This window comes from Malaya genurostris, chromosome 3, assembly GCF_030247185.1.
Source record: "Malaya genurostris strain Urasoe2022 chromosome 3, Malgen_1.1, whole genome shotgun sequence".
Taxonomy (NCBI): domain Eukaryota; kingdom Metazoa; phylum Arthropoda; class Insecta; order Diptera; family Culicidae; genus Malaya; species Malaya genurostris.
The window spans coordinates 69,467,570-69,492,688 of NC_080572.1; the positions used below are offsets into that span (position 1 = coordinate 69,467,570).

At 41.4% G+C, this 25,119-nt stretch overlaps 1 protein-coding gene across 8 annotated transcripts in view; it reads left to right on the top strand.

The window, feature by feature from the left end:
• Positions 1–25,119, top strand: part of LOC131437791 (uncharacterized) — a 123,788-nt gene that overhangs the window by 9,444 nt on the left and 89,225 nt on the right. For all 8 annotated transcript variants that reach the window (XM_058607373.1, XM_058607370.1, XM_058607371.1 and 5 more), the window contains exon 2: positions 23,400–25,024. In XM_058607373.1, the coding sequence (XP_058463356.1) occupies positions 23,410–25,024 (1,615 nt within the window). In that variant the 5' untranslated portion in view covers positions 23,400–23,409. The remainder of the gene's footprint in view (positions 1–23,399; positions 25,025–25,119) is intronic.

Consider the following 25,119-nt stretch of genomic DNA (forward strand, 5'->3'; position numbering starts at 1 on the left):
ATGGGATCGGTTTATTCGGGATTATCATGGCATGCTTTTCTTGGACTACCATGAAAAAGTGAAATAAAAGTTTGTACAAGACAATGCACCGGCAAAAATCAACGATATAGGATTCCAATTGCATCCCAATTCATCTTATTTGCCAGATTTGGCTCTCTTGGACTATTATCTGGTTCAAAACCACAACCAGGTACAGGTGGCAACCCTATTCCATCCACACACGACAGCATCGGCTCTAAATTCTACTGATTTTGTATTTCATGCACTGTTGAAGGTCTTTAATCACAAAAGTAAACACATTCACGGCACTCAACCAGCTGACTGACAGCTTGCTCCGGATGGTCCTGCGAGTGCGCACCAGGATTTGTTTGTTCTTAACGCAAAAAAACATCGCTTGTCAGCTTTCAGCTCCGTTCCGACGACGATGACTGCTGACTGCCGAGCGTGAAATTGCTGAAAGCACTGTTTTCACTCGGCACCTAAATACTTTCCAGCGGGCGTGAATCGATGTTGTTTCTGTCAATTTCTCCCTAAAAGCCGTAGGCAGTAGAGATATAAATTGCAAAAACACAAAAAAAAAGAAATTACACACAATTTCATCGTGATGGGAACTTTTTTTTTGTCTCTCGTAACACCGATCGGTTCTTGGTTACCAGTTATATTTTTTTTCGAGTAACGCACACTACTGTCTATTCTCGAATAGAACAATAGCCGTTGGAGTTTCTAATTTGGCAGTTATTTATCGCTTTCCGATGCCGGCCCACAGCTGGCAGGCTATCACTCGACATGATTTATAACTTGATTTCTTGCAAGCCAACCCTTTCCTTCCCGGGTGACGACGATCCTGGGATGGGAAGTGGCAGGACCTACCACAGGACAAGAAATTATGTCCAAACAAGTTTTTATGTCCAAACAAGTTTTTGTGGCTCACGGAACAGGCTTTGCCCGAACGGATGATAAGTACAAATGTGAGGTAAACAAACCTCTCCGGGAAATGCGTCAACGCTTTCTTATATTCCGTGTTGACGTTGACAGTGTTGTTTGGGCCGAATCGATTAAACAGATAAACAAAACGGACAGTCGGGTTGACCGAACATTGTCAGTTTCAAAACAAATTTCAATAGTGTACTTTTGTAAGGAAAACCCAACCGTTTTCTCAGGTGTCTCCCTTTTGTTCCGGGCATTACGCCTGTTCAAACAGATCTCGGGCGTTAAGCCGCTTTGCTTTGAACAGATTTAGGGATTTAGGTGTAATAACAATTTGTTCTTTCGGAAAATCTGATCTAAATCCAAGTGGCGGTACGTTTGCCTGTGCGCATGCCACTGCGATCCGCTTTTGTTTCAGTTTGGAATTTCTCGGTGTGCCATGAATCCTGATTTTACACTAATAAGCCTGTGGTTTTCCGCCTGCTTCGTTGTCAATTGCGTGCTCGAAGGCTATTTCCCTTTCGGAGTATTATTCAAAATGCTGAAAATTCGAAAAATTAGTTCCCATTGTGCGGTAGCCTGTTAACCTTCGGAGAGCAAGGAAAGACAATAACCGTAATTAAGTATTGAGGTTAGGACATGTGAAACCAAGCGTATAGATTGAGGCAGTTTCCCAAGGATTCCAGATACCTAGGTAGATTTTCTCTGGTAGTTTAATTTATGCGAGCCTCCCCAAATTGAATCATTAGCTTGAAAACGCCTTCCTTAAAAGGAAATTCATTCAGAAAGCCACTCCATAACGTATAATTTGCACCCATTTCTCTCGTCTTTCATCGCCGTCATCGGTTGGCATGGCGACGTGTGATGGTTTATTTGAGTTCCTCCACAAAAGCAGGCACCAGTAAATAAATAACATAATCAATATGCAACTTTCTGGGTGAATGCTGTCAATAATTAAATTTATGCACTGAATGTGCGGCTCCAACTGATGAAAGGTAGAAATTTGATATTCCCGTCATTGATTGGTGCAAAACGAATGCGTGGTGTGATATTGAAACCAACCATCAATGGAACTCGGTCGGAATGAGAAAGCGGTGAGTGTTGGGTGAACAGTAAACGTCAGTCAAATGTCAAAACGGGCCTTACTGCAACCCTTTTCCCAGCTCAAACCTATCGTTACACCCTTTCTTGTAACGGGGTTTTCTTTTGCTTTTCCGTACGAATTTTGCATGCTGGCGGTATGTCAAGTTGGCTATTATTTATTATTTACCATTATATTTGCAACAGAAATATCTCGCACCCGTAGCAGAGTGTGGAAAGCAAGCAAAGGAGAAAAAAAAAACACAAACACTCCTCCTCATTACACGGTGCATTTTTGCAACAAATACCTACTAGCGGTGGAAGTGAGCAGAGTTTGATCCGTTGCTAAATAGGGGGCATTCGTGCTTGACGCTGACACGAGAGTGACATTTCGACTACGTCAACTGTTACTACAGGACGTATGCCATTTGCCGGAAAGGGCTAGCAGGCTAGGAGTCTCCGGCCTGATGAATCATGAATTAAAGAGTTAATTCTTTAATCATTATCATTTGAGCGAACGGGAACCACGATTGTAGCGGGCACAGATTGGCACCTTTTTGAGAAATGCCAGGATTACCCGGGGGTCGTCAGGATTAGTTTTGATGTGGTCGGATAAATATTATTGCTAATAATTTACTCACTTTCTGAAGAAAAAAAAGCGAGGATTAGTGTGGCTACAGCTGCTATTGTTCTTACGTTTTCTATACGATTTTCACAACACAATTGCCGTTGCTCTGCTAAAGGAAAGTTACTGGGAATGACATCATCAGGATTCACGATAGAAACCCTTTAGACGTTAGCGCATCATTAGAAGGTACTTCGTACGTGAGCGCTATTAAAATTACCCAAGGTACATAAATAACAAATGTAAACATAAACAGACAATGACGAATAAACATGCCAGCGTCCGACCGATCCTTCCCAAGTCGTGCGGAATCATTAGGAACCGTAGATTGAGATTGCATGTTGTTTCTAAATATTGAAAGTAATTTATTAGCAATAAATTTCTCTCTGCTCGAGCCCTTCGACGAAGAATAAGTAGAGCATCGCGTCGACCAAAATCGTAATGATGCCATCGCTCTCAAGAAATCGTCGGCCCAGAAAGTAAATCTTGTATCTTTTTTTTTTGAGAGCAGCATCCTTTTCCGGGATCAACAGCGGGACAGTCCCAGCCGTGATTATATTAAATTAAAATTATAATATTTGAATAAACATATCTCGCTCCCGTTGCAACCCTTTTCGACGAGCAAGGCAGTGGACCGTGAAGATCGGACGGGGAACGGTAGTACGTTCCGTGAGTTCCAAAAGGTGACTCGTATGCCCTAATTTTGCTTTTCCCTCTTTGGCGAACTCTCTAACGTCTTATCGGAGATGACATGCACAGCTTCTGCAGCTTGAGGTGAACCGTCTCTCGCACCGTCCCAGATTGTCATAATATCCGTACACAGCGGCGTCGGGTTCAAGGGGTCCTGCAGAGAAAATTTATGATCTTCCGTGTGTGTGTGTGTGTATGCGCGCGCGGCAAGAAGAAAATCTTGATTCGCCCTAGGCCAAAGATGCTGCTTGTACTCGCGGTGACTGCCTTTTGAATATATTATATTATCGAAAAACTATAAATTTTCACAAGTACTCTCGCCTCGGGGAGTAATTTACATCGAAAAACTAAGATAGATGGAAAAATTTGCCAATCAATTTTGGTCTTTGGTCTTAAGATTTTTAATCCGTTGTTAGTTCGAATAATTGCGCGGCACAATTCCACATGGAAAGCTGATTATTTGCCGACCCTTCATCGGATTGGAATTTGCAAAATAAACTGAAATAAAAGAAACGGGTTCCTTCAAAGCTATTACCATAAGCTAAACTGTTTTCTTTTACTATCTTTTTACTCGCTCATTTCTAAGCCTAGGCCTATTTTAAACCGGTGCGTGGAAGCAGGCCAGAGGCACTCCAACCCTAGAGGGGATGGTCAACTAGTGAACCACAATGTAAACTTCTTAGCTGAGACAATCCCCGAATGGGACCTGCCTTACCATGAAAAAATAAACTGAAACCATCAATGTAACGAACTCTTGCCTGCTTAGGGTTACCGAAAAGGACGATAAACCCTTTAATGGTTCCCTCCTTTGTTGGACCAGGGCCATTTCCGTAAGGAAAAAAAAGAAACAAACGACCTACCTGCCAGTGCCCCTTGGAAGATAGCAATCGGACCTTCTCATTCAGTATTTGTTCATCGTGTCGCATGGAACGCTAAACAAACATTCCGAAACAATGTGCTACCGATGCACTTATTCAAAAGGATGCAAAGCACTGTCCCTTTCCGTACCGGCGATAGGATTACAAGCGGGGACTGTCCCGCGAAAGGCGGCGAAGTAATCACCCATGACGGGGTCTCTCGCGGGGTCGATCGCAGTCTTTCGCGCCTCGGCTGGCTTCCTTAATGGCACTTGTAAGCATATTAATTTCCTTCGCTTGTGCCACCGCGGCCAAACATTCGAGTAGCTCTCGTGAGGTGTGAACACTTTCTCCGTCCTCGGTCGGTCCATCACGTTCGTCCGTAGCAAAAAGGTCGGTTTCTCCGCGCGTCCCGTGCGATACCATTAAGTGGATTAGAGGTGGTTGCATTTCATGCAGCCACTAAATGATTATGACCTCTGGTAAATAGCGTCTCAAGAGGTTTTGCCCGCTGTAATTAAAAGTCGCGGGTTTTTTTTTCTCTCGCTAGTACCGACTTCGAAGGTCGAAAGGGGATCGCTTGCGGAAGCGCGATACGGATGGAATGTTCGGACAGGTCAATTCGCGGTATGGTGGAACCCGGGAGTGGTCAATTGTTTGTGGTGACCCTTGCACTTGTAAACGGTGGTTTATTGTCCGTGTAATCTCATTTGTCATTCTGGAGTGTTAGTTTTGATTGCTAATACGACACCGGAATGTTATTTTTAATTGCTTTGGGAACAACAGTTTTCGCCAGCCCTTTGCGATTAATCAGGATCTGTCAGGACTATGTATTGTATTTTGATGTAGTGTCCATATTTATTCTTCGATTAGCTTCACTCAACACTTGTCCGTATTGCTTTGGTTGGATTCCATTTTGAATCCACCTAACTGTCCACACTGATTCTATCGTCAATCAGTGTTTCTCCGAACATGCAATGAATAATAATTGATATTTGTTTCGTTCAGTAGGCCGTGTTTTTAATACGGGGCTGTCCATAAAAGACATCACGCTTGTTTTGGCAATTTTTGACTTCCCACCCCCTTTTGTCGCAAATTGTCACAGCAAAGCATAGATACCCCCCCCCCCCCCTATGTCACATGTCACGAATGCGAAATAAATAAAATTCATCTCAGTACCTACTCAATATGTACGACAAACCATACAAATATTTATGAGGGAAAAAACGATTTATTACATGCTGTCATTAGATTAAAAAATATCCCTAAAACTACAAAACCATCGAAATTATTTTATTAATATTAATTATATAATTTAACAAAAGTATTTGATTGGAATTGATGAAACATTTAAATCATCTGTTTTAATTCTCCTAGGGTTACACAGATGCATTATTTCTTTAGCATACAGGGCTGAGAAAATCGCTTGTGATCTTGCCCAATAAAGATCACTTCTGATCTGATCTTTTCAAGATCAGTTGATCAGCGATCTTCAAATCACTTCGATCAAAATCGGTACTGATTTTCCGTAACACAAAATCGGTAGTGATTTCTTAATTCATGTAAGTTCAATCATTGGATGATTCGATCAGCTTTGATTTTGATGGAGGAAAATCACATATGATCAAGATAAGACATGACATGATCTACGTCTGAAATCGTTGATCCCCCACTGAGGGGTGTGAAAATTAGTAACAACAGCAATCCTACAGGAATGTATAACTAAGGATAACGCGTGTTAATGAAACTGTTTCAAAATCATGAAACATTGTCAATTTTGTATCTTTGGGAAATACTCTTTTAACACTCCTCAACAGAGTTGAGGAAAATATCAGTTTCGTTACGGCACGGTTTGCGTAGTTTCCACATATATTCTCGTTTGGTACATCCCGTGTTCGATTTCGCAACCGTGGTTTCATTTGCAATAAAATGAATACTAGATTAAGATGAATAAATGCTAGATTAAAGTTTCATGAACATAATAAGATTGGATCGTGAGAGACCAAATTTAGCAGCTGAAAGATTCATATGGGTGGTCTATAATGTAACTGAAACTGAAACAAACGTATCCCCAGCAAGCCGTTTTAGTTTTATTTATTCGAACAGTTCTACTGTCGAATTTAAAACTGGTATACGCTGCCGTTCTATTTTTTCTATATTTGAAACACAGATAAAATGCTGCTGGGGCTGTCAGTTTATTTTGTTATAATTTCTAGATTTAAATTTAAAAAATGGCATAAATTATGCATCCAGAACTAGAACACTCCTGAATATGCCCTAATCACATTGATATTGTTAATTTAACAGCATTCTCTACGCAATAGCAATGCTCCTTGCAAAATTAGTTTAGAAAAATATTTCACACCACATAGTGATTAGAGCGACAAAAGACTTTGTTTTACTTCCAGCTGTTTGATGCTGATAATGATGATTATGATGATGCACTATTTTGATTAAACTCAATAAAACGCTTTTTGACATGACATTGACATTGACATTTATGGAAGTAACAAAAGCACAGGGTTTGCGCACACAGCAGGCGCTGCGTTTGAAAGGCGCGTTTGAATTGCGGTAGCAAAACCTGCACTTCTCCCGGGTAGATGTGAATAGTAAACAAAAATCAAAATAATAACAAATTTTACCATCATATCTTGTCTTGATGTTCCTGTGCTGTCATAGCAATACTTCATATTTTCTTGATATTTAATCGAAGGAATCTTCTTGATAGATTGAACAAAAACTATTTAGCATCAAGATTTGTTATTATATCTTATTTCGTTATTGATGAGGCATACCAATTTCCTTAAGTAAAATTGATCCAGTGGGTCCTTTTTCAAATGGAATGCAATTGAAAAAAACTGCATCAGAATCAGATAACAGAAATTCTTATGATATACTATTCTCAATGCTAGAAAATCAAATTACTGGAAAATTCGTCTTCTATAAATGTTCTGCTCTTATTTTGATGTTACAATGGAAGAATTTTATATTTTCTTGCTATTTTCACATGCAGACTTTGCAATGATTTCTGATATTTTAACTCTTATTTCAAACTAAATTATGTTATTTTCTACCATTGAGATGCTAGGTTTTAATAATTGGTTTGCAAATCACTTCTACCCGGGCTGTTACTTCTGTGTATGATATTCAACCTAAACTGGGTAAATCAATCAGCTGCATGATATGCTTTATGATTGAACATGTTTTTCTTATCATTATAATTATTGATAATCACAGCATATGTGGTACTGTTATTTGCTGGTTTTATTGATATTACTCCGCCAACGTGGTTTTGCTGAATGAATTTTAAATACATCAAGAAGCATTAAATTTCGATGCGACCGACCAAACAAACTTTTTGAAATTCTTTCATTCTTTGTGTGGTTTATATTCCACATCTGCTTACTAACTATCATTAGATATCGGAAAGTTCAAAAATCCATAATTCGAAGCGATCGGTGCTCCCAAACTCATATACATTGACTAAAATTGTCAGTGCCTAAGTTAAACCGTTTGAAGGCATCTTATTTTTTACTCATATTAGGCAAATTTATTAATTTCGTTAATTTACTCGCCCCTCTGTTCACTTTTACTGATCACAATAAAAACGATTTCCTGCATCATTTATTCCCGAATTTACAAGAATAAGCTTTTTCATCAACAAATACACGCTTTTCTATAGAATGTAAACGTTTATTGTGGAGATTTTTTTCGGAAATAGGACAAAGCAGTAATATAATTAGGTATTTCAAAAATGCGCTCAATGAAAATATTGGATGTCACATTTTAACAACCCTCCCCCCTTATCCCTGTCACAAAAGGTCACGTTTTGTGAAACACCCCCCTTCCCCTTGTGGTGTGACGTCTTTTATGGACAGCCCCTAATTGAATTTGGGTTTCAAAGTTTTTGATAATAACTGATACCTTTCGTGAATCGCTTACTATGAGCTGTTCCTGTCGAACTCAAAGGAATATTGTGGCAGTAATTGTTACTATTTTGGCTGTTATTAGCTCATGTTATTGTAGATTCTGATATTGTTGTTGTTGTTGTTTTTTCTTCCGATGTCTTCGTCGAAAAATAAATTTTTCTGCTTGTTTTTTCATGCACTCGTCAAGCGCGCTGTTTTTTTTGTCATACTCGTTTCCATTTTTTAACTCCTTTGAAACGCCAGCCACCGTCGCATGCTTGATTTTGTTTTACTGTTGCTGTGAAATTGTAATATCGATTCGGGAGTACAGTCAAATAGTTCTTCTTGTAAGCTTGGATGCACAATTTTGTTTTAGCCTTGAATGGAAAAATTCCGACGATATCCAGAATTTGGTAAACAAATTTCAATGTCTAGACTACTTGTAACAGCTCCGGTTCGAGATTGAAATTCGTCAATTTGTCGAACATTACGGCAGTATATTTTTCGATTGTCGACTGTGCATTTATTGCCAATTCATTATGTGATTTACTCCACGAATATGCAACTTACAGAAGAGTGTGCATTACCTTGCATTTCGCGCACACGAGATTGCACTATTTTCGCATACCTGTATGCACTATTTTTGATGCGGACAGAGATTAAAACAATTCCGGTCAATCGAATTCCGATGACTCATTCTCTATTCAAAGCATTGCTGTAATGCGATGTTTGCTTCAAATGGATTTAAACTTTAACAATGTGTGTCAAAAATCGTTTGGACTTCAAAACCATCTCGAACGATGTGGCAAATAGATTGACAAATTGAGATTGACTACAAAGATTATCATTATTCGGTATGTATATTGAAGCTCGGTTTAAAACGTACACCGTACGTTTTTACGGATGTCGGTTAAGTTTTACTAACTTTCATTTACGCTGATAATAACACAATTTACCGGCGTTCGGTAAAATTTTCAAATAATCCGTAAATATATGAACATCGTGTACTGTAAAGTGCTACCATTTTTCGGTAAATTGTAACCTGATAACCCGTAGAATTAAAGGAACACTTAAATTGAAAAGAATGGACCTCATAAAATATCTTTGTGGTCCGGATCCAGTAAAATGAGTGATCACCAGTCATTTTGTCAGCTAGCTGAGATTTGTGCTGATATATCAGTAGAATGGAAATGTTCGGTAGTTCAACTGTTCTAAACTCGTCAAACGATGCGAAAATCCCCGAATGAACTTTTGTGTGTGCACACTTAATTTCGCCTAGTAATAATGACATATTTTGGCTAGTTTTTAACAACCGATCTATCGAAAACGTCAATTATATTTTGAAAAGAAAAAGTCAGAGAAAACGTGAAAACCTACTCACTGAAAATACCTATTCCTTTAAGCAACATGCAGAGCTAGGTTGAACAAACACGATACAAATGATGAACCTCAAATTGGCGAGTACCGAAGGAGAAACAACTTAACCACGGTATTACCATCAAGGATCACACGGACGACGGGAAACGCCTCTACGATTTGCAAACCATTCGCAATTTTGCATCACTTTGCCTAATTGACCTGAAAACAACGCAGGTACTAGCCCGTGCACAGCTGAATCAGATCTACTGCAATTACGTAATTCCGTCGGGCAAACTTGCACCGCACAGCCGGAAAAGGGGTTCTGCGGTCGTTATAGTTCTACAGCCAGACGACTCGGAGAAAGCAACAATCCTCTTATCGTGCCCCGTCATCATTGCATAGCACAAATTAATTCTTCGAACCGAAACACAGCCCGGCCCTGCTTTGGCCAGTGAAGGAAATACAACGCGTTCAAAACGTGGGAAATCCTTTCTCGCAGCCACTCATACTGCTACCCGGTCTAGGAGCAAAAGTATGGGTACGTGTAGAAGCTCGCACGAAGGTATCTTCTTCCTATCCTTGCCCGAACACCAGCAAACCGTCCTTTGCGATGATGGCTTTCTCCCCTTGGTGCGACCAACTCAAACTTTGGCAACTGAAACTGTCTTCCAGAATGGGACAGTCTGACTGGCGAAAAATTGCTTCCTTGCTGTCCTTGGAAAAGTCCCTTGTCAGCCGTGTCCCTTCCGAAATCTAGATCACTTTACTCGGCGTATGTTGTGAGTGAGGTGATATCCTCCAAATCCGAGAGTTTATGTTCGGAGAAAAGCGGTTCCTAGTGTAGTTCCCAACTTTGACGAACGAGAACAAACGGTGTTCCGTTACAGCTGCAAGAATGACGAGGACGTGTCAAGAAAAATGATTTTCTCCTCGGGATCATATCGGAAGTCGGTCCAAGTATCGGTGCTCCAGGGGGAAAGGAAAATGTTATTTTTAATTAATTGAACATGATACGGATGAAATTATCTAAATATTTTCCATGCCTTTCCGATAGGCCCGGCTGGTTCCACGCTCGGCGATGGCCCGAGGACAGGGATTCGAAAGAGTTGGGCAAATGCCGTGTATCAAAATAAATGTATCGTGTTTCGGTATCGATTCGTTTGAGAGGTGAGACTTCGAAAGCTGAATTGAAACGGCGATTGACGTAGGTATATCGAGTCCCTAGTAATCGCTTTCGGTTGACAGTTTTGTTAATCCCCCATACATTGAGGTTGATCTCGATTGGATTGTCATTTAAATTAGCTGCTGCATTCTGTGATGAGTCCTTGACGTTTTCCGCTCTCTTACTTTCGGTTTGATGATTTGATCTTTTTCCAATACATTGATATTGTTATATTTGTATGGAATCACACCGGCCAGGAAGTTATAAATATTCGGTATCTTCTCTCGTACGTAACATCAACATTACTTTCTCTTGTTCATAACTATACACGGCAGAATCACAGTTGGTGACATCCTCAAACCAACGGGGAACTAACTGGTGAGATCTTCGTTCCACAGAAGGTATCTGACAAGATTCCTACGCTCAGCGGTTCGGTAATTATCGATGGCCATAAAACAGCCCGATTGGGTGTGTCCCTTCTTTTGTTCCATCACCATTGTCTCGATTTTATGTCCGTAAATACTGATGCTTCCAGTAGAAAAAAATGCACTTTTTTTTTCGTCCGTGTCTTCCGGAGTTTTTGTGCCCACCGGAAGATAGGAAAAAAAAGAACCATTCTGATTTGAGTATATTTAGTCCTATTACGGAATTAGCTACGGACAAGTTTTTTGTTCCCAATAGTTTGCTTGCTTGTTTGAGTTCGTTAGTTCTCTATTTTCACTCGCGGTGCCAAAAAAAAATAACAGTAATTCATGGACTGCGCCTTCCGTTTGATGCAATTTATGAACACAAAAGGATATTAACTCTAACAGCATTAAAGATCTGTGAATGTTTTTTTTTTGGCTAATGCAGCATTTCACTTGATCGAAGAGAAAAAAAGCCTAGATGTCAAGAGCTATTCAACGTGTGACAGTATTCTTAGAAATGCGCGCTTACTTTTTTTTTGGCTCTCCGAATCTTCCGTGAGAATCGGGACGGGGGTAAGTTTTTATCATGTCAAATGTCAGACTGCAACGTCGGGTTTCAACGTATCTCCACGGGATGCTCTGATTTGCATTCGAAACTAATTATAATAAAATAAATTTTCCTCAAGTCTTCCGGACGTTCCGTAGGGGTAAAGGATTAGGTGCATCAAGGATGACACTGTGACCGTTTTTTTTTCTCTCTCTCTCTCTCTCCGTTCGGTACAGGATCCTTGACTGCAAAAAATAACTATACATGACAGTCAACAGCTCTCGGTGGTTTGTTAAGGGGTCTTCTTTTTTCTACGGTACATAAATATTCATTGTCGAATCTCTCGCATTGGAGGATCAACTGAATGATTAGCTATTCCCAATTATTCAACAAAAGACAAATCACTGTCTCCGCGATTGATGAAGGTTTACTTTGTGTGTTCTCATCAGGTAGTCTTCTGTGCCAACTGCGTACATATGTATTGCACTCCCGATCCTAGATTCTAGGCAAAAACGAGAATCGCACGATTCGACCACGCGGTCAATAACTCATTCCGATAACGGTGCTTGTCTAATGGCAGCATAATATGTTTCCAATTACGTTTCATCTGCATGGTTTCCATTTCCCGAGGTTGCAGTTGGCCATCACAAACCCGAGAAACCATGTCGGAACCGGATTCACCAGACGTACAAAAAAGTTTCTTCAGCTTGGAAGGATCTTCATAAATCATGCCCCCCTTGAAGTACGGCAGCTTAGAAGCGCATAGAAATCCGAAAGGGATATTCGCGAAAAGAGGATTCCTTTCGTTTTGCATGGGTGCCAAGTGGCGGATATCCCCAGGCTAGAAGAGGTATGCAAATCAGCACCGTTTGTCTCTATCCTGAAAGTATGCTTTGTAATACGATATATTTTTCTCTAAACCGGATCTTCTCCTTCACCGTTTCGATGGAACCAGCTTCAACCGAACGATTGCAAGTTCCTATTGTTCCCTAAGAGAAAACCTGTTCCGAGTGAACAAACTGGATTCGCGCGTTCATTACACTCGCAACTAGTTCAATCGAGATCCAACCAAAGCATGTTTTCGATGGACACATTTGCAAATCTTATCGAACATCGCTATCATGTGCCTGCCGTGCTGTTTCCAAGAACCCTAATTTCAAAAAAATCCCGCTGCTTCGTATAGCAATTTACTGCCAATTGTTGTAATGATGCAATATTTTCAATTCCAATTTGCTGTCTTTCTAAGCAGCCATCGTATATGCCTCAAATTAAGTCTATTCATTCAAAAGGCGTGAAACGTCTACAAATAATCTGTGGGAAAGCAGATCACTTCCGTGTTACAGTTTTTTTTCCTCATATATACATTTTCTGCTAACCTTGTTCCCCTTACCCAGGGATCTGGCAGTGCATGCAATTTTTAATTCCGAACCGAACTGCTCTACTTCACCTTCCCCCGAATGATTCTCCTCAGCTGGTTTTTCGCTAGCTCCGATGCGAGGAAAAACCACCACCAACAAACGGAACGGATGCATTCAACCTTTACTTTTTCCTCCTGACAGTATTAATCTTCTAGCTCGTCTTACCTTGAGTCGTCTTGTACCAGGCAGCTGCGTTTTACGCAACGATTTCCACCGCTATGCCGTGAGGTTTGTAAATTCGCAAATTCTTCTTCGCCGAACGAAGCAGTATTCTTGTTTTCCATTACGGTTGGGCTACCGGCTCCGGTTTTAGTCGACCCGCTACACCACACGGCGATACCATAGCTCTGAGTCCTGGAGAGCGCTGCTGACAGCACCGACAGCATTATCGTCCAAGACGTGTGACCTTAGCCGGTAATTGTTTGTGACCATCATGCCTAGCAGGGACTCCATCCGATTCGATCTTGCCAGGACCTGTAGGACCCGAACCGTGACATCACCAGGCAAATAAATTAGGGTTTGAATTAAAAATTTCCAAAAAAAAAAGAAACGAGACGGACTGTCTACTATTCCACATACGGCCCAGGGCCAGCTGGAAGGTGAAATTTCTGCAAATTTTTTTCTCCTATTCTTAGCTTCGATCCCTATCTTCTGCTGCAGCTTCCTCACAAACAATCAAGTGATAAATTTCCTCCTATTTATCATTTCTCCGTCCTTCTAGCTTTTCTCTCTGTTTGGATTGGACTGCGGAACAACCGGAGAAATAATTGTCTTCTTTAGTCGCAAGACAAAAACCGAGCTCCGCACGAAAATCAATATCGATCGATGTGCCATGTTGGAACCGTCTTTCGGTTCAGCTGCCTCAGTTAGGGTCTCGCATACCAGTGCATAAATTTCCCGCAACTTCTGCCGCGAAATTTACATATACAAGGTTCTTCCTGTGTCGATCTGTGAGATCTCCCGTCCAGGGATGTTCTGTTCGCAGTATGAATTTGCATGCTCACGCCGCGTGCTTCGTTCCGCGAGGGATGCCGGCTTCATGTTTCGCGTCGTAAATTTGTTATTTATAACTCCATCCTGGTATCAGCTTTCGCTGTCTTGTCTCACCAGGAAGCATGCGAAGTAACTTATCCAATACTCGCACACCCATTGAAAGTCACTGAATAAAATGTTCCCGGTGAAAAATATTGATATATCGCTACTGTTCAGTGCGCTTTATCATGCAAAACGTCGGCAATGAGCGCGAATTTCTGCGTCAGTAATGTAATCTTTTTTTTTCTTCTTTCCTCTATCAACGGTATTCAAAGGAAAACTTATCATTTTCTTTTGTATGTCTCAAGTGGAAGCGGAAGGATTCAGCCATTCTAGACCGAGAGGCTCGAGTATGTTGGATACGATTGCATTTGAAGATAGCGCCCTGCTCTGCTATTCATCGTCAATACCCTGACGGCAGAAGGAATGGCGAATCGGGCCTACTTTAATTGGATTTAAAGTTCTGCACCATTTTTCAATGAATGTACAATTTTTATCGTTTCCCAAAAAGGCGAAGTAGCTCGCTCCGTCGGAGAGGATAAAAATAGGCCCAGAAACATCCTTTTCTCCATTCATGCGTAATCAATTTTTGCTCTTGTTATTCTTACCCGCAATTGCAACTGATTTAAGAAGTTGCACCTTTTGCCATCGAAGAAATTAAGAAAGCGCTCTTTTTTTCTTTTTCTACCTTGATGGGAAAGGTGTTCAACTAGAGCTGAGGCAATGCTGTTCCTTTTGTGCCACCGATCCGAGGGGTGAGGATAAAATTGGATCAGAATCTTAGACAAACAAACCCAATTTGGAAACATTAGAGAACATCTGCGCAGTTTCCAGACTACGGCAGAAAAGCTGCCGTAAATGTGTCAAAGGAAAACAAATCTCAGCTTCGGTGTTAAAGATCAAAATCGAAATCTCTCGTGAAACGCTCACGCTTAGCTATTCGCAATTACCGAAAGGGTTTTTGTTTTAAAACTTGCTAAACGGTCCGAGTTGGTCGCAGAACAAAAGCCTCTCGACTGACGAGCCGAACACATTGAGAAAAGTGCGGGAAAGTCAAGAGCTCGCTAAAGCGGGGTAGTCCTTTTGTGGATTCTTTTGTTCTTGGACTAAAAAACTTTAATGAATGGATCCGGTGAGACGCAAGGGTGCGCACTTCGGGATAAGGTGAAACTCCGTGTTATTGTTCTTGAATGGCTCGCCAGAGCCACCGTTTTGACTGGTTTCTGTTCTTTGCGCTTTGTTTTTTTTTTGCCTTTCAAGGTTAATCGATTGGACCGACAAAGTAAGGAGCCAAGACAGACCGAGGGTCAATGTCTTCTTTTTCTTTCGCATTCTCCTCGTTCTCAAATTTAAAAGTCCTGTAGCGCATCCTGGCTTCGTTTTGTCGCTGCTCCCTACGACAATGAAATTTAGTTTTCTACGCGAATGATTGCTTACGGTGTCCTCGGGTTGTTTTGCCTACAACGCGCCAGTTTTGATGTCTTTTCGGCATTCACACTAGCTTACGTTATGCAAAATCCGGCTTCGATGTGTGTGTGTTTTCGTCGTTGTTATTCAAATTGCGGCATTGCTGAAAATGTTTTTTTCTTTTTTTTTCGGAATCTCTCCGACTGCGAACGAATTTAATCCCCAGCAAGGAGCAAACACGCACACGTACTGGAATTCCTGATACGAGGATCAAACTACGGCTGCACACATGGAGGATGCTTTTTCTTACCGTCGCAGTTCCTTGGTTGGCTGCTATTCGGATATTTGTGCGATGCGAGGCGCCTGAAGGCACGTCGAGTTCGGATTCAACGCTATTATTAATTTTGTGAGCGACCAAGTTACACATTTCACATTGCCAAATGCGCCAAACTCCGGCATATGTGCTGAACTTCTATTAGCCATGGGCGCCATGAATTGTGTTTTAGAAATTTGCGCTTCTTCCGGGATCAGCTGCATCCGAATGCCACGACATTAAAGTCGCATTCCGATTCATTTGAATCTCTGCTGAAATGAGATTTGGTACCTCAGATTTCAACATTTCGTATGAAATAATGTTTCAACATTTTGGAATTGACTCAAACACCATTAGAGCAAATTCAGCAGCTAGAAGTTCTATATGGAAGATCTATAATAGAGCAGAAACTGGAACAAACGTATCCCCAGCAAGCCGTTCTAGTTTTATTTATTCGACCAGTTCTCCTGTCAAATTTAAAACTGGTCTACGATGCCGTTCTATTTTTTTGTATATTTGAAACACGAGTGAAACACTTCTGGAGCTGTTCTTGTTATAAAATTCAGATTTAAATTTTGTAACTGACATAAATTATGCATCTAGAACTAGAATATGCCCTTAGGAGCGAAATTTTTTTAAAGAGGCAAAATTTTTCGTTTCAATATTAACTACTTCCTACTAAGTAGAAATCATTTAATCCTTCAATTGAAGAGAGTTTCTTATCTAAAAACAGATTCTTCAATTGAAGAGAGTTTCTTATTATAACGAATGCTGGAAACTTATTTGAGTTCTGATTACAACATATTATACGCACTTAGTTTGGAAATTGAAACTGTTTGCCAACTAGGACTCCGGAGGGTCAGCATTGCGTCAGATATGCGCATTGTTTTGTTCGAGTGGGCTGATTATTTTCTTAATAACAATTTTTTAGACGATGACTAATCTGTTAAGTTGTGAGAACAGATTTCCCATTGAAACGGAAGCTTTACATTGTTTGCTGTATGTGTGATTTCAAGCACAGATCGAGTACGATAACATTAAATACAAAACCCTTAGAACAAATTCAGCACCTGACAGTTTTATATGGGCGATCTATAATAGAACTAAAACTAAAACAAACGTATCCCCAGTCAGCCATTATAGTTATATTTTTTCGAACAGTTTCAGTTTTTTTTTGTTATGATTTCTGGATTTAAATTTTAAAACTGACTTAAATTATGCATCTAGAACTAGAACACTCCTGAAAATGCCCTTATGTACGCGATAAAACGGTGACACAGAAGTGCATATTAACGGTCTTCAACCGCTGGTCTCATTCGATAAGACATGTCATAGTACGGGAAAATTATTTCTGTCCTAAGGGATGTATAGCGAAATATCTTTTCTGGTATTGCAATTGGTTTGTGTACGCTACGCATGTGATTACATAAGGCGATTCCGTCTTACGTGACATTTGAACATTTGGATGGTGGCCTTGTAAATTGCTGGTAGCCTACGAGAATCAGATAACTACATATCCATTCACTACGTCATGACCTACATAGAAACTGCCGAAAAGGCATTTTTCTTAAAAATAAGGTGATCCGGCTGCTATATGCCCGCTATAGTTCCATGAGTTCCATCTTTCAGGTCTTGAATCGACCCACCTGGCCCCAAAGAAAGAGGTTGCAAGGTGTTAAATCAGAGGATCTCGGTGACTAGTTGTGATCGCAGCTTTTCGAGAGATAGAACGGTCCGAAAACTTTCCCCGTAAAAAATCGATGGTTTTGTTGCACTTAGCGCCATCTTGTTGAGACTAAACTTTGTCCGATATCATCCAATTTCGGCCATTCACCGTAACTGTTGTTTCAGCCTTATTTTCAACAAAAGTACGGTCCAATGACCCAACCGGACCACAGTGAATTTTAATAATTTCAATAGGTTGAAAAAACGTTTATCATTCTGTTTTTCATTAATGGCATAGATTTTACTAGTCAAATTAAAAAAAAACAGCTTCAAAAGTGACATGTACCGAAATGGAAAACTATTCAAAATAACACCTCTAATTTGAAAACTCTTTAGTAGTTAAATAGGGGTTCGAGTTGTGCGAAGTACACATGACTAATTTTGAACTTCTCTTTAAGGAGTGTATCGAAAATAAGCTATCCACATACATTTGTGTCGTACGCATATATTTGTGATGGTTTTTATTACTTAGATCACAGCATGCTGTGCGTTTGGCTGCCAGCTTTCGTTTGTTTACTTGTTTGTGCGGTTGAAATTCTGCGTTTTCAAAATGTCGCGTATTGACAAGGCAGTGAAAAATAAGGTTTCGGATACATGGCTCAGTGAGAAGGGTATTACTAGGCGAAGTGGTTTGGAATTCATCATGTCAGTGTTAAAACCATCATTAATATGTTTGGGGAACACTATTCTTTGGATGAGCTACCAGGAAGAGGCAGAAAATCCGGTTCTTCCAACCCGAAACTGGACCAGAAAGTGGTATCTCTAATCATGAAGAACAAATCAATGTCAATACGTGATTTGGCCAAAAAAAACAGGAACAAGTGTCGTAATGATCCAGCGTGTCAAGAGGCGAAATCACCTGAAGACTTACAAGAAGCAGAAAATCTCGAAAAAAAATTTAGCGTCGGCTCACTATGCCAAAGTCAAAGTCATAGTACTTACATTCCTTTCGTGGAATTTGGCCTTTCTGTTTCAACAGACTTCGCAGCCGATTCTTAGCGTACAGAATCATTGCATGGCTAGTACTATGGATCCTACTGACACTAAGAATCCTTCCAGGTCGGGGCTCAAACATACGACAGCTTGCTTGTAAGTACAGCGTCCTATGCATTGAACCGCCAACCCGGGACATCACACTATGCCAAAACCGCTCTCAATTGGCTTGCGGAAAAGGGTATAAATTTCATTGAGAAAAATATCAATTCCCCAAATTGCCCTCAACTTCGACCCATCGAACGTTACTGGGCAATCGTGAAGAGGGTCTTCAAGAAGACTGGTAAGGCAACTGAGAACATGCAGGAGTTCAAAAAAATTTGGGCTCAAGCGCCAAAAAAATGCGATGCAACACTTGTCCGGAACTTGATGAAGAGCGTTCGATCAAAAGTTCGAAAATTCGTGAAGGAATAACATAAATTTCATCCGGTTTTTATTATGCTCAAGTTTAACCTCGTACAATAAAGGATCAATTTTTAGTTTTTTATCATAATTTGAAAGAATAATTTGTGGATAGCTTATTTCCGATACACTCCTTACGTTGCATCTTCGAGTCTTCAGTGCATTGCCAGTTTATGTTGGCTTGCTAATGCCTCCTCGCGGTTTAACACAAAACCGCTTGGCAGTCGTTTCTGAGTTGTTTATCGTACTGCGACCCAACCTAATTCTTCGAAACCCGCTCAAGTGGCAGCTACAACTTAACACATAGGTGGTTTGCAAATTCTTTCTTTAGCTACTCTTCATATATTGAGATATCCCGGATAGCCAAAACATTTAAGATTTATCAGTACAACTAGACGAATATTTCTCCCCTCCAAGCGTCCCGGTAGCCACATTCAGTCGACCTCGTGCGGCTCTAATACAGCAGCGATCGGTAATGTGCGATAACGTCAAAAATTACAATAATATGTTTTATTATTTAAATTTATACTCCGAACCCCTCCGCGGTGTGTCGGTTTAAAACAGGCGGATTTCGGTAAACCACGTTGCTGCTACCGACCATTCGGGGAAGGAAAAAAAAGCAGCACCATCTGCGGCGACTTGGCGCAGAAATGAACAACAACAGAACAACTGAAGATCGAACTATCCGATAAGCGACTCCTTCGCTCCGCAGGGGATCTGGCAAGCGTGCGGTAGAACACACCGTTGAAAATTCTATTTGTCTTCAAGGATCCTTCGGTGATCTGGTGGTTTTACTTCGCCAGCCTAGACATTAAGTAGTGGAAAAATAGCGAGCTGAGCATTACCGATCCACGATTATTTAATTGTGGTGCACAGTATCGATGTCAACCCAGTGAACCATGCGACATATGCATGTACCGGAGGACTCTTCCGTTGAAAAAACGATCTATCGCGCTAAAACATCTGCTGGAAATATTGCGTTCCTATGGCCTATTTGTAATCACTTTTGCAGCGGTAGGGAAGCACTTTCCCACAGCAAATTGAATTATTTCGTAATAATAGTAATTATGAGGACGTCCAATTAAGAACTTATGACAAACTCACGTGATTGCCCGTGATTATATTGTTTCACTCATAGGTGGGCAACTAGTTTACCCCCACAACCCGCGAGTAGACGGCAGTAGTTGCAGCCCTCGTTATAGGCAATTAAAAATCACGATAACGGTCACAATTCACGCTATATCGTCCTTATTTTGCAGCACTCAGTTGGTTGGTTACAAAATGATCCTAGCCCTATTAAGCATAGTTTGAACCAGAACAAACGTTTTTTTGACATTGAAAATTCAAAATTTTCTACCAACCGTAACCCATTGGAAAACCCTCCCCCAAAACAAGCTAAGGACTTTTTGGTAGAGAGGCATAAGTCCCCGAACAACAAACCAGCTGACCGAAATCATTTGAATTACAAATTCTCAGACATCAGCATGCCACCACTGCCGTCGCGAAGAACGATTAAACGAACGGAATATTATATGAGCAGCCGTTATAAACCGATGTGCTGAAAGGTCAACAATCGAAACAGGACGATTAGCATCGTCACTTGTCTGCTTCCTATCATTGCATAACACGCTGACAGTTGGCACTCGGGCGGGCTTGTTGATAGGTTTAGCCTACCACGGAAACACATTTCTCCACTCCAAATTATCCAGTTCCTTGTGCTCCTGCTCACAATAATCGATAATAAACACTTGTTCATTCGAAACTGAGCGAGTTTTATGACCGTCAATAAACAATCAATTTAAAGTTTATTTTCTGTTTCTCATGCTCGTCCTTTTTGAACTTCTTTGCGTCTTACGAGCATTTGCCTGCTGCTAACAGTACGCGACTTGTCTAGCAAGTGGACTCTCATCCTTTACTGCTTACTTTCCACCGTGTTCTTTTCCCGGAGAACTTTTATGGTACGGGCGCCCGCACGCTCGTGTCACGGCTTGGTAAACAAAACAGCTGAGAAAGTAAAAAAAAAACAACAGCACCTTCGCTCGCACACACATTTTCACACTTTACAAGGATGATTGAGGAAAACCGAACGGAAAGAAGCAACCGATAAATAGGATGACACCTGCTGCACTTGTTCGAGCAAAGTCGAAAGCCAGTCGGGTTTCGGTTTGGCTCTCTTCTCATTACCAAGCCATCGTCAGCTTGTTTATTTTACCTGGTCTGACACTTTGACAGCCCGCATGTCACTGCTTCCAACAGGAAAGAAAGTGTAAACTGCCAGTCATCGATGTTTATTTGGCATCGAAGGAACCGAGGCAAAGAAACAAGTGAAGTTGATCTTTAACTAACTGCCAAACCAGGCGTGAAAGTCAATCAATTAACATCGATGAGTCTTAATCTGGATTTTTTGTTTTGTTTGCCGCCTGCCGAGAAGCCACCTGGCGTGAACTACTGCCTCCATCGGTTTGTTTACATTTTCAAAGCGCGCTTAATATTGACGTTCGTTCGTCGACACTTAACCTCTCAAGCATTCGACACTTAACCTCACATTTCCGTTCCGTTCGTGATGCATGGGGACAAAGAAATTTACATGCAACGCACTCCAGCACGTCATGCTGGCAGTTATTTGAATATAATGTAACAACCTCCGACTCCCCTGGCCGAGTGCAGAAAAAAACGTGAAAAACATGGGAAAGCCAGGATACGGTGCTGCCCGGTGTGTGTGCCATTGTTACTAGCATGCTCAGAACGAGCGAATCGAAGTCTGGCGTGAACTACTACTCAGCATACGGTGCATGCTTCAACAGCTGACAAACTACCTCAATTACAGGCCGGCACATATCAACAACTTATGTTGTTGACTGCTGGAAGCAGTTTATAAACTGCTCGACCTGTCAAAAAACCAAACCAGGTGCTCGTATTTGAACGTACTCTTCTTCAAAGTCAATAACGTCCACTTCACGACGCCCACTTTATGCCGTCACAATAAGAAAAGGCACGAGCCCAAGTGTGCCGCTCTCTAATCACACTTCTCACCGCAAGCACCGTTCCAGGCTGTGGCGGCAGCTAACAACAATACCTAAACCGCAAAACAACCCGCAAAAGGCGCATGCAAATTTCACGATATACCACCGGTCTCCAGTCTGGCTAGTGTGGCTAGTGAAATATCTCACCGGCACATTCGTTCTCGTTGGTGCTAGCAAGTACGGAACCAACCTTGTGACTAAGAATATTTTATTCCAGCGTATCATCGTTATCAGCCTTTCCGCACATTGTGGCTATTCGACTTCCATCTTCTACCATTCGACCCTGACCCAGGGTTGCCACATATACAGATTAATCCGCATTTTACAAATTTTTCAGATAAATTTGTGACCAAGATTCTGTATATGCAGATTACAGATTTTTGGCAAAAAATGCAGATTTGTACAGATTTTTGCTAGCGCGGATTAAAAACTGTATAATGATCGTGTTAAAATGTATGAAATAATGGTATTGGTTTTTTTTTTCAAAGTGAAAACATTATCCTGATTGTGTGTTAATTCTAAAAAGAGGATAAAACTTGTATAAAAGAGTATGTTAAGAACAGTAAACACAGATGTTATATCAGCTAATAAAGATTTGTTTATGCTTACTTTTAGTTACAACTAGTGTAGCGTAATTGCGTATGCTTTCAAAAATTGCTTCTGATAAGATGGAAAGATGATGGCCTCGGCCATAACGTAAGGTAGTAAAGAAGAAAGATTGCCAATTGCAATATACCTAATAAACGAAAGTGAAAATAATCAGACTAAGTTCTCACTTTCAGATTGGATTTTAGAAGTTTTTCGTCAAATCATTATTTCGAGAGGCTCAAACGCAAATACAACTTCCAGCGTTTTTTTAACTACAACATCATAAAATTCAGACTAAGAAAAGTTTTGGTTTCTTAAAATTTCGGTTCTAAAGACTTTTCATTCCGTTGTGCTTCGACTTCTTATCACTTTCTATATACAGATTTTCAATACAGGTTTTTCAGCTCCCAATACAGATTTATAGATTTTTCTTCTGAAAAATGAAGATTTAAATGTGGCAACCCTGCCCTGACCTGTTCATCGCTTTTGTCTTCAAGTTCTTTTTCTCAACCCTCCCCGGAGAGAGTGCCTCTCTTGAATCCAATGAGAAGAATTATGGATGTAGATCACGTTTTGTTGATATACGCTGTTATTCTTCCTCCCCACACATCGCAATACCGTGGGAGAAATACATTTTTTACACACTGAGAAACGAACGGTCAGCAACAGGAAGGAAATCCTTCCGCTCCTGAAACACCACGTTTCACGCAAAAGTGCACTCGCACAAAATTATGAAATGAGCATCGACTTCATTTGTCGCACTCGTCGGGGTTATCTTGATCCAAGAAATGAACGAAACCCAAACCGACCGGATGATGTCGGTAGAACTTTTCGAAGTTCGTTTTTAATTAGTCTTAGTTTTTTCCTCGCTCCGTTGTGTCGTCCCACACCCAGGTTCAAAAGCACTAATGGCACTTTTATTTTTTGTCATTACAGTATAATCAAGATGTTGAAGTGGACCGTTACGAAGCGCCCGGAAGGAGGAACAGCAGCCGCAATTCAACGACACCAGCAACGTCACAATGATCCCACGGGACACGCTCGTCGATCACTGGGAGCATTGAATGACAGAATTGTTCCCAGTGATGGAATTTCCACCGCTAGCAAGATTCGGGCCCGACGGTCCCTCGGGTCAACCATGCTCCGCCATGTTCACGTAGATAAGGAGAACCAATGTGTCACCTCGACGCCCCATCATTTATCAGGAAGCAAATCTTCGGTCTCGCCATACTCGATGGCACTACGAGATGTTAGCAATATTACCCCCAGTACGACACCTCGTCGATTATCATCAACTCCGCAGAGTCGGAAACGAGCTCATCCTTCATTCCCGACTGCAGTCACTTCGACAGCCAAAAAAGAAAACGCGATGCAATATGCAAGTACACTTCCTACGTTCGATATCGAGTACTCGCCGTGTGGGGTGAAAAATGTGCCCTTCCTCGCCATCCGAGGCCTAGGTCTAGCAGATTCCTATTTCGAAAATCCCGGACGGTACTTCCATGAAGAGCAACCGCCAGCTGCGAAACGTGCCAAACCTTTCGCTACACCGGCCCCCGTTTCGGGGAAAACAGAACCCACATTGACTCCCTTATCATCCCGTTTGTCCGAACTGCGGTTCAGCAAAATCAGCTTCAAGCGCCTTGCAAACAATAACAATAACAACAACAACAATAACAATAACCAAATCTATCACGACGAGGAACCATCGCTGAACTCGTCCGAAATGGGTGATATTACGTTAGATAAGATGATCGATGCAATTCTAGAGAGTGCGAAGAAGGATAAAGTTCCGAAGCGAAGTTCCAGCGTGAAATCGAAACAAGCCAAAGTGCCCTCCCCAACGTACACTCCCGCTGATGATCCGGCATCCGATTTGTACAAGGACACCCTAATCGATCATCTTCCTCCCAAATTGATCGAACAGGCAGAAACCACCATTATATTGGAAGAAACCACGCACATCAACGAGCGCGAGGTTAAGACTCCCGAGTCTGCTAAAGGCAATGCCAAATCCTTGAGGCAATCACTTTCTCGCTTCGTGCTGGCAAGTCCGCTTGATGCATGCAATTTGAGACGCCAGAAAGCAGTCCGGCGGAAAAACAAACTGGACGCTTTGGATAAGGAACCATCGGAAAAGAGACCATGCCGAACCGGAATCCCTAGTCCGGAGACACCCAAAATCATCAGCTACAATCAATCGAAAATTGAACAGCTGGCTCAGATGCAAACCCCTACGGGAACCGCAGTCCACCCGGATGGAGCGGATGGCCTCAATCCAAAGTCCACTGCCGCACTTAGTACCATCGATGAAATGACACCCAGCATTCAGTCGATCGACCTACAGGGTACTTCCACTCCCACCGGTATGGAAACGATTTCATTCGAGAAAACTCGCAAGTGTTTGGCCTTCTCGCCCACTCCGAGCGAGGATTCACTCGAAAAGCGACGATCCGTTGCTTCTTCAACTACATCACGCTGCTCCCGTGTTACGACGATCGTTAAAGGCTCGCTGGAGCTGAACCTTCTGGTGGAGCCCGATAACAAACTAAACGTTCACGGTGAGTGGTGGATGGTATGACGTCGTCATTTGGGTTTTAGTCTGTAGGAACCAGAAGTGATTGGTGTTTTAATGCGATTTTTTGTTTTCATTTTA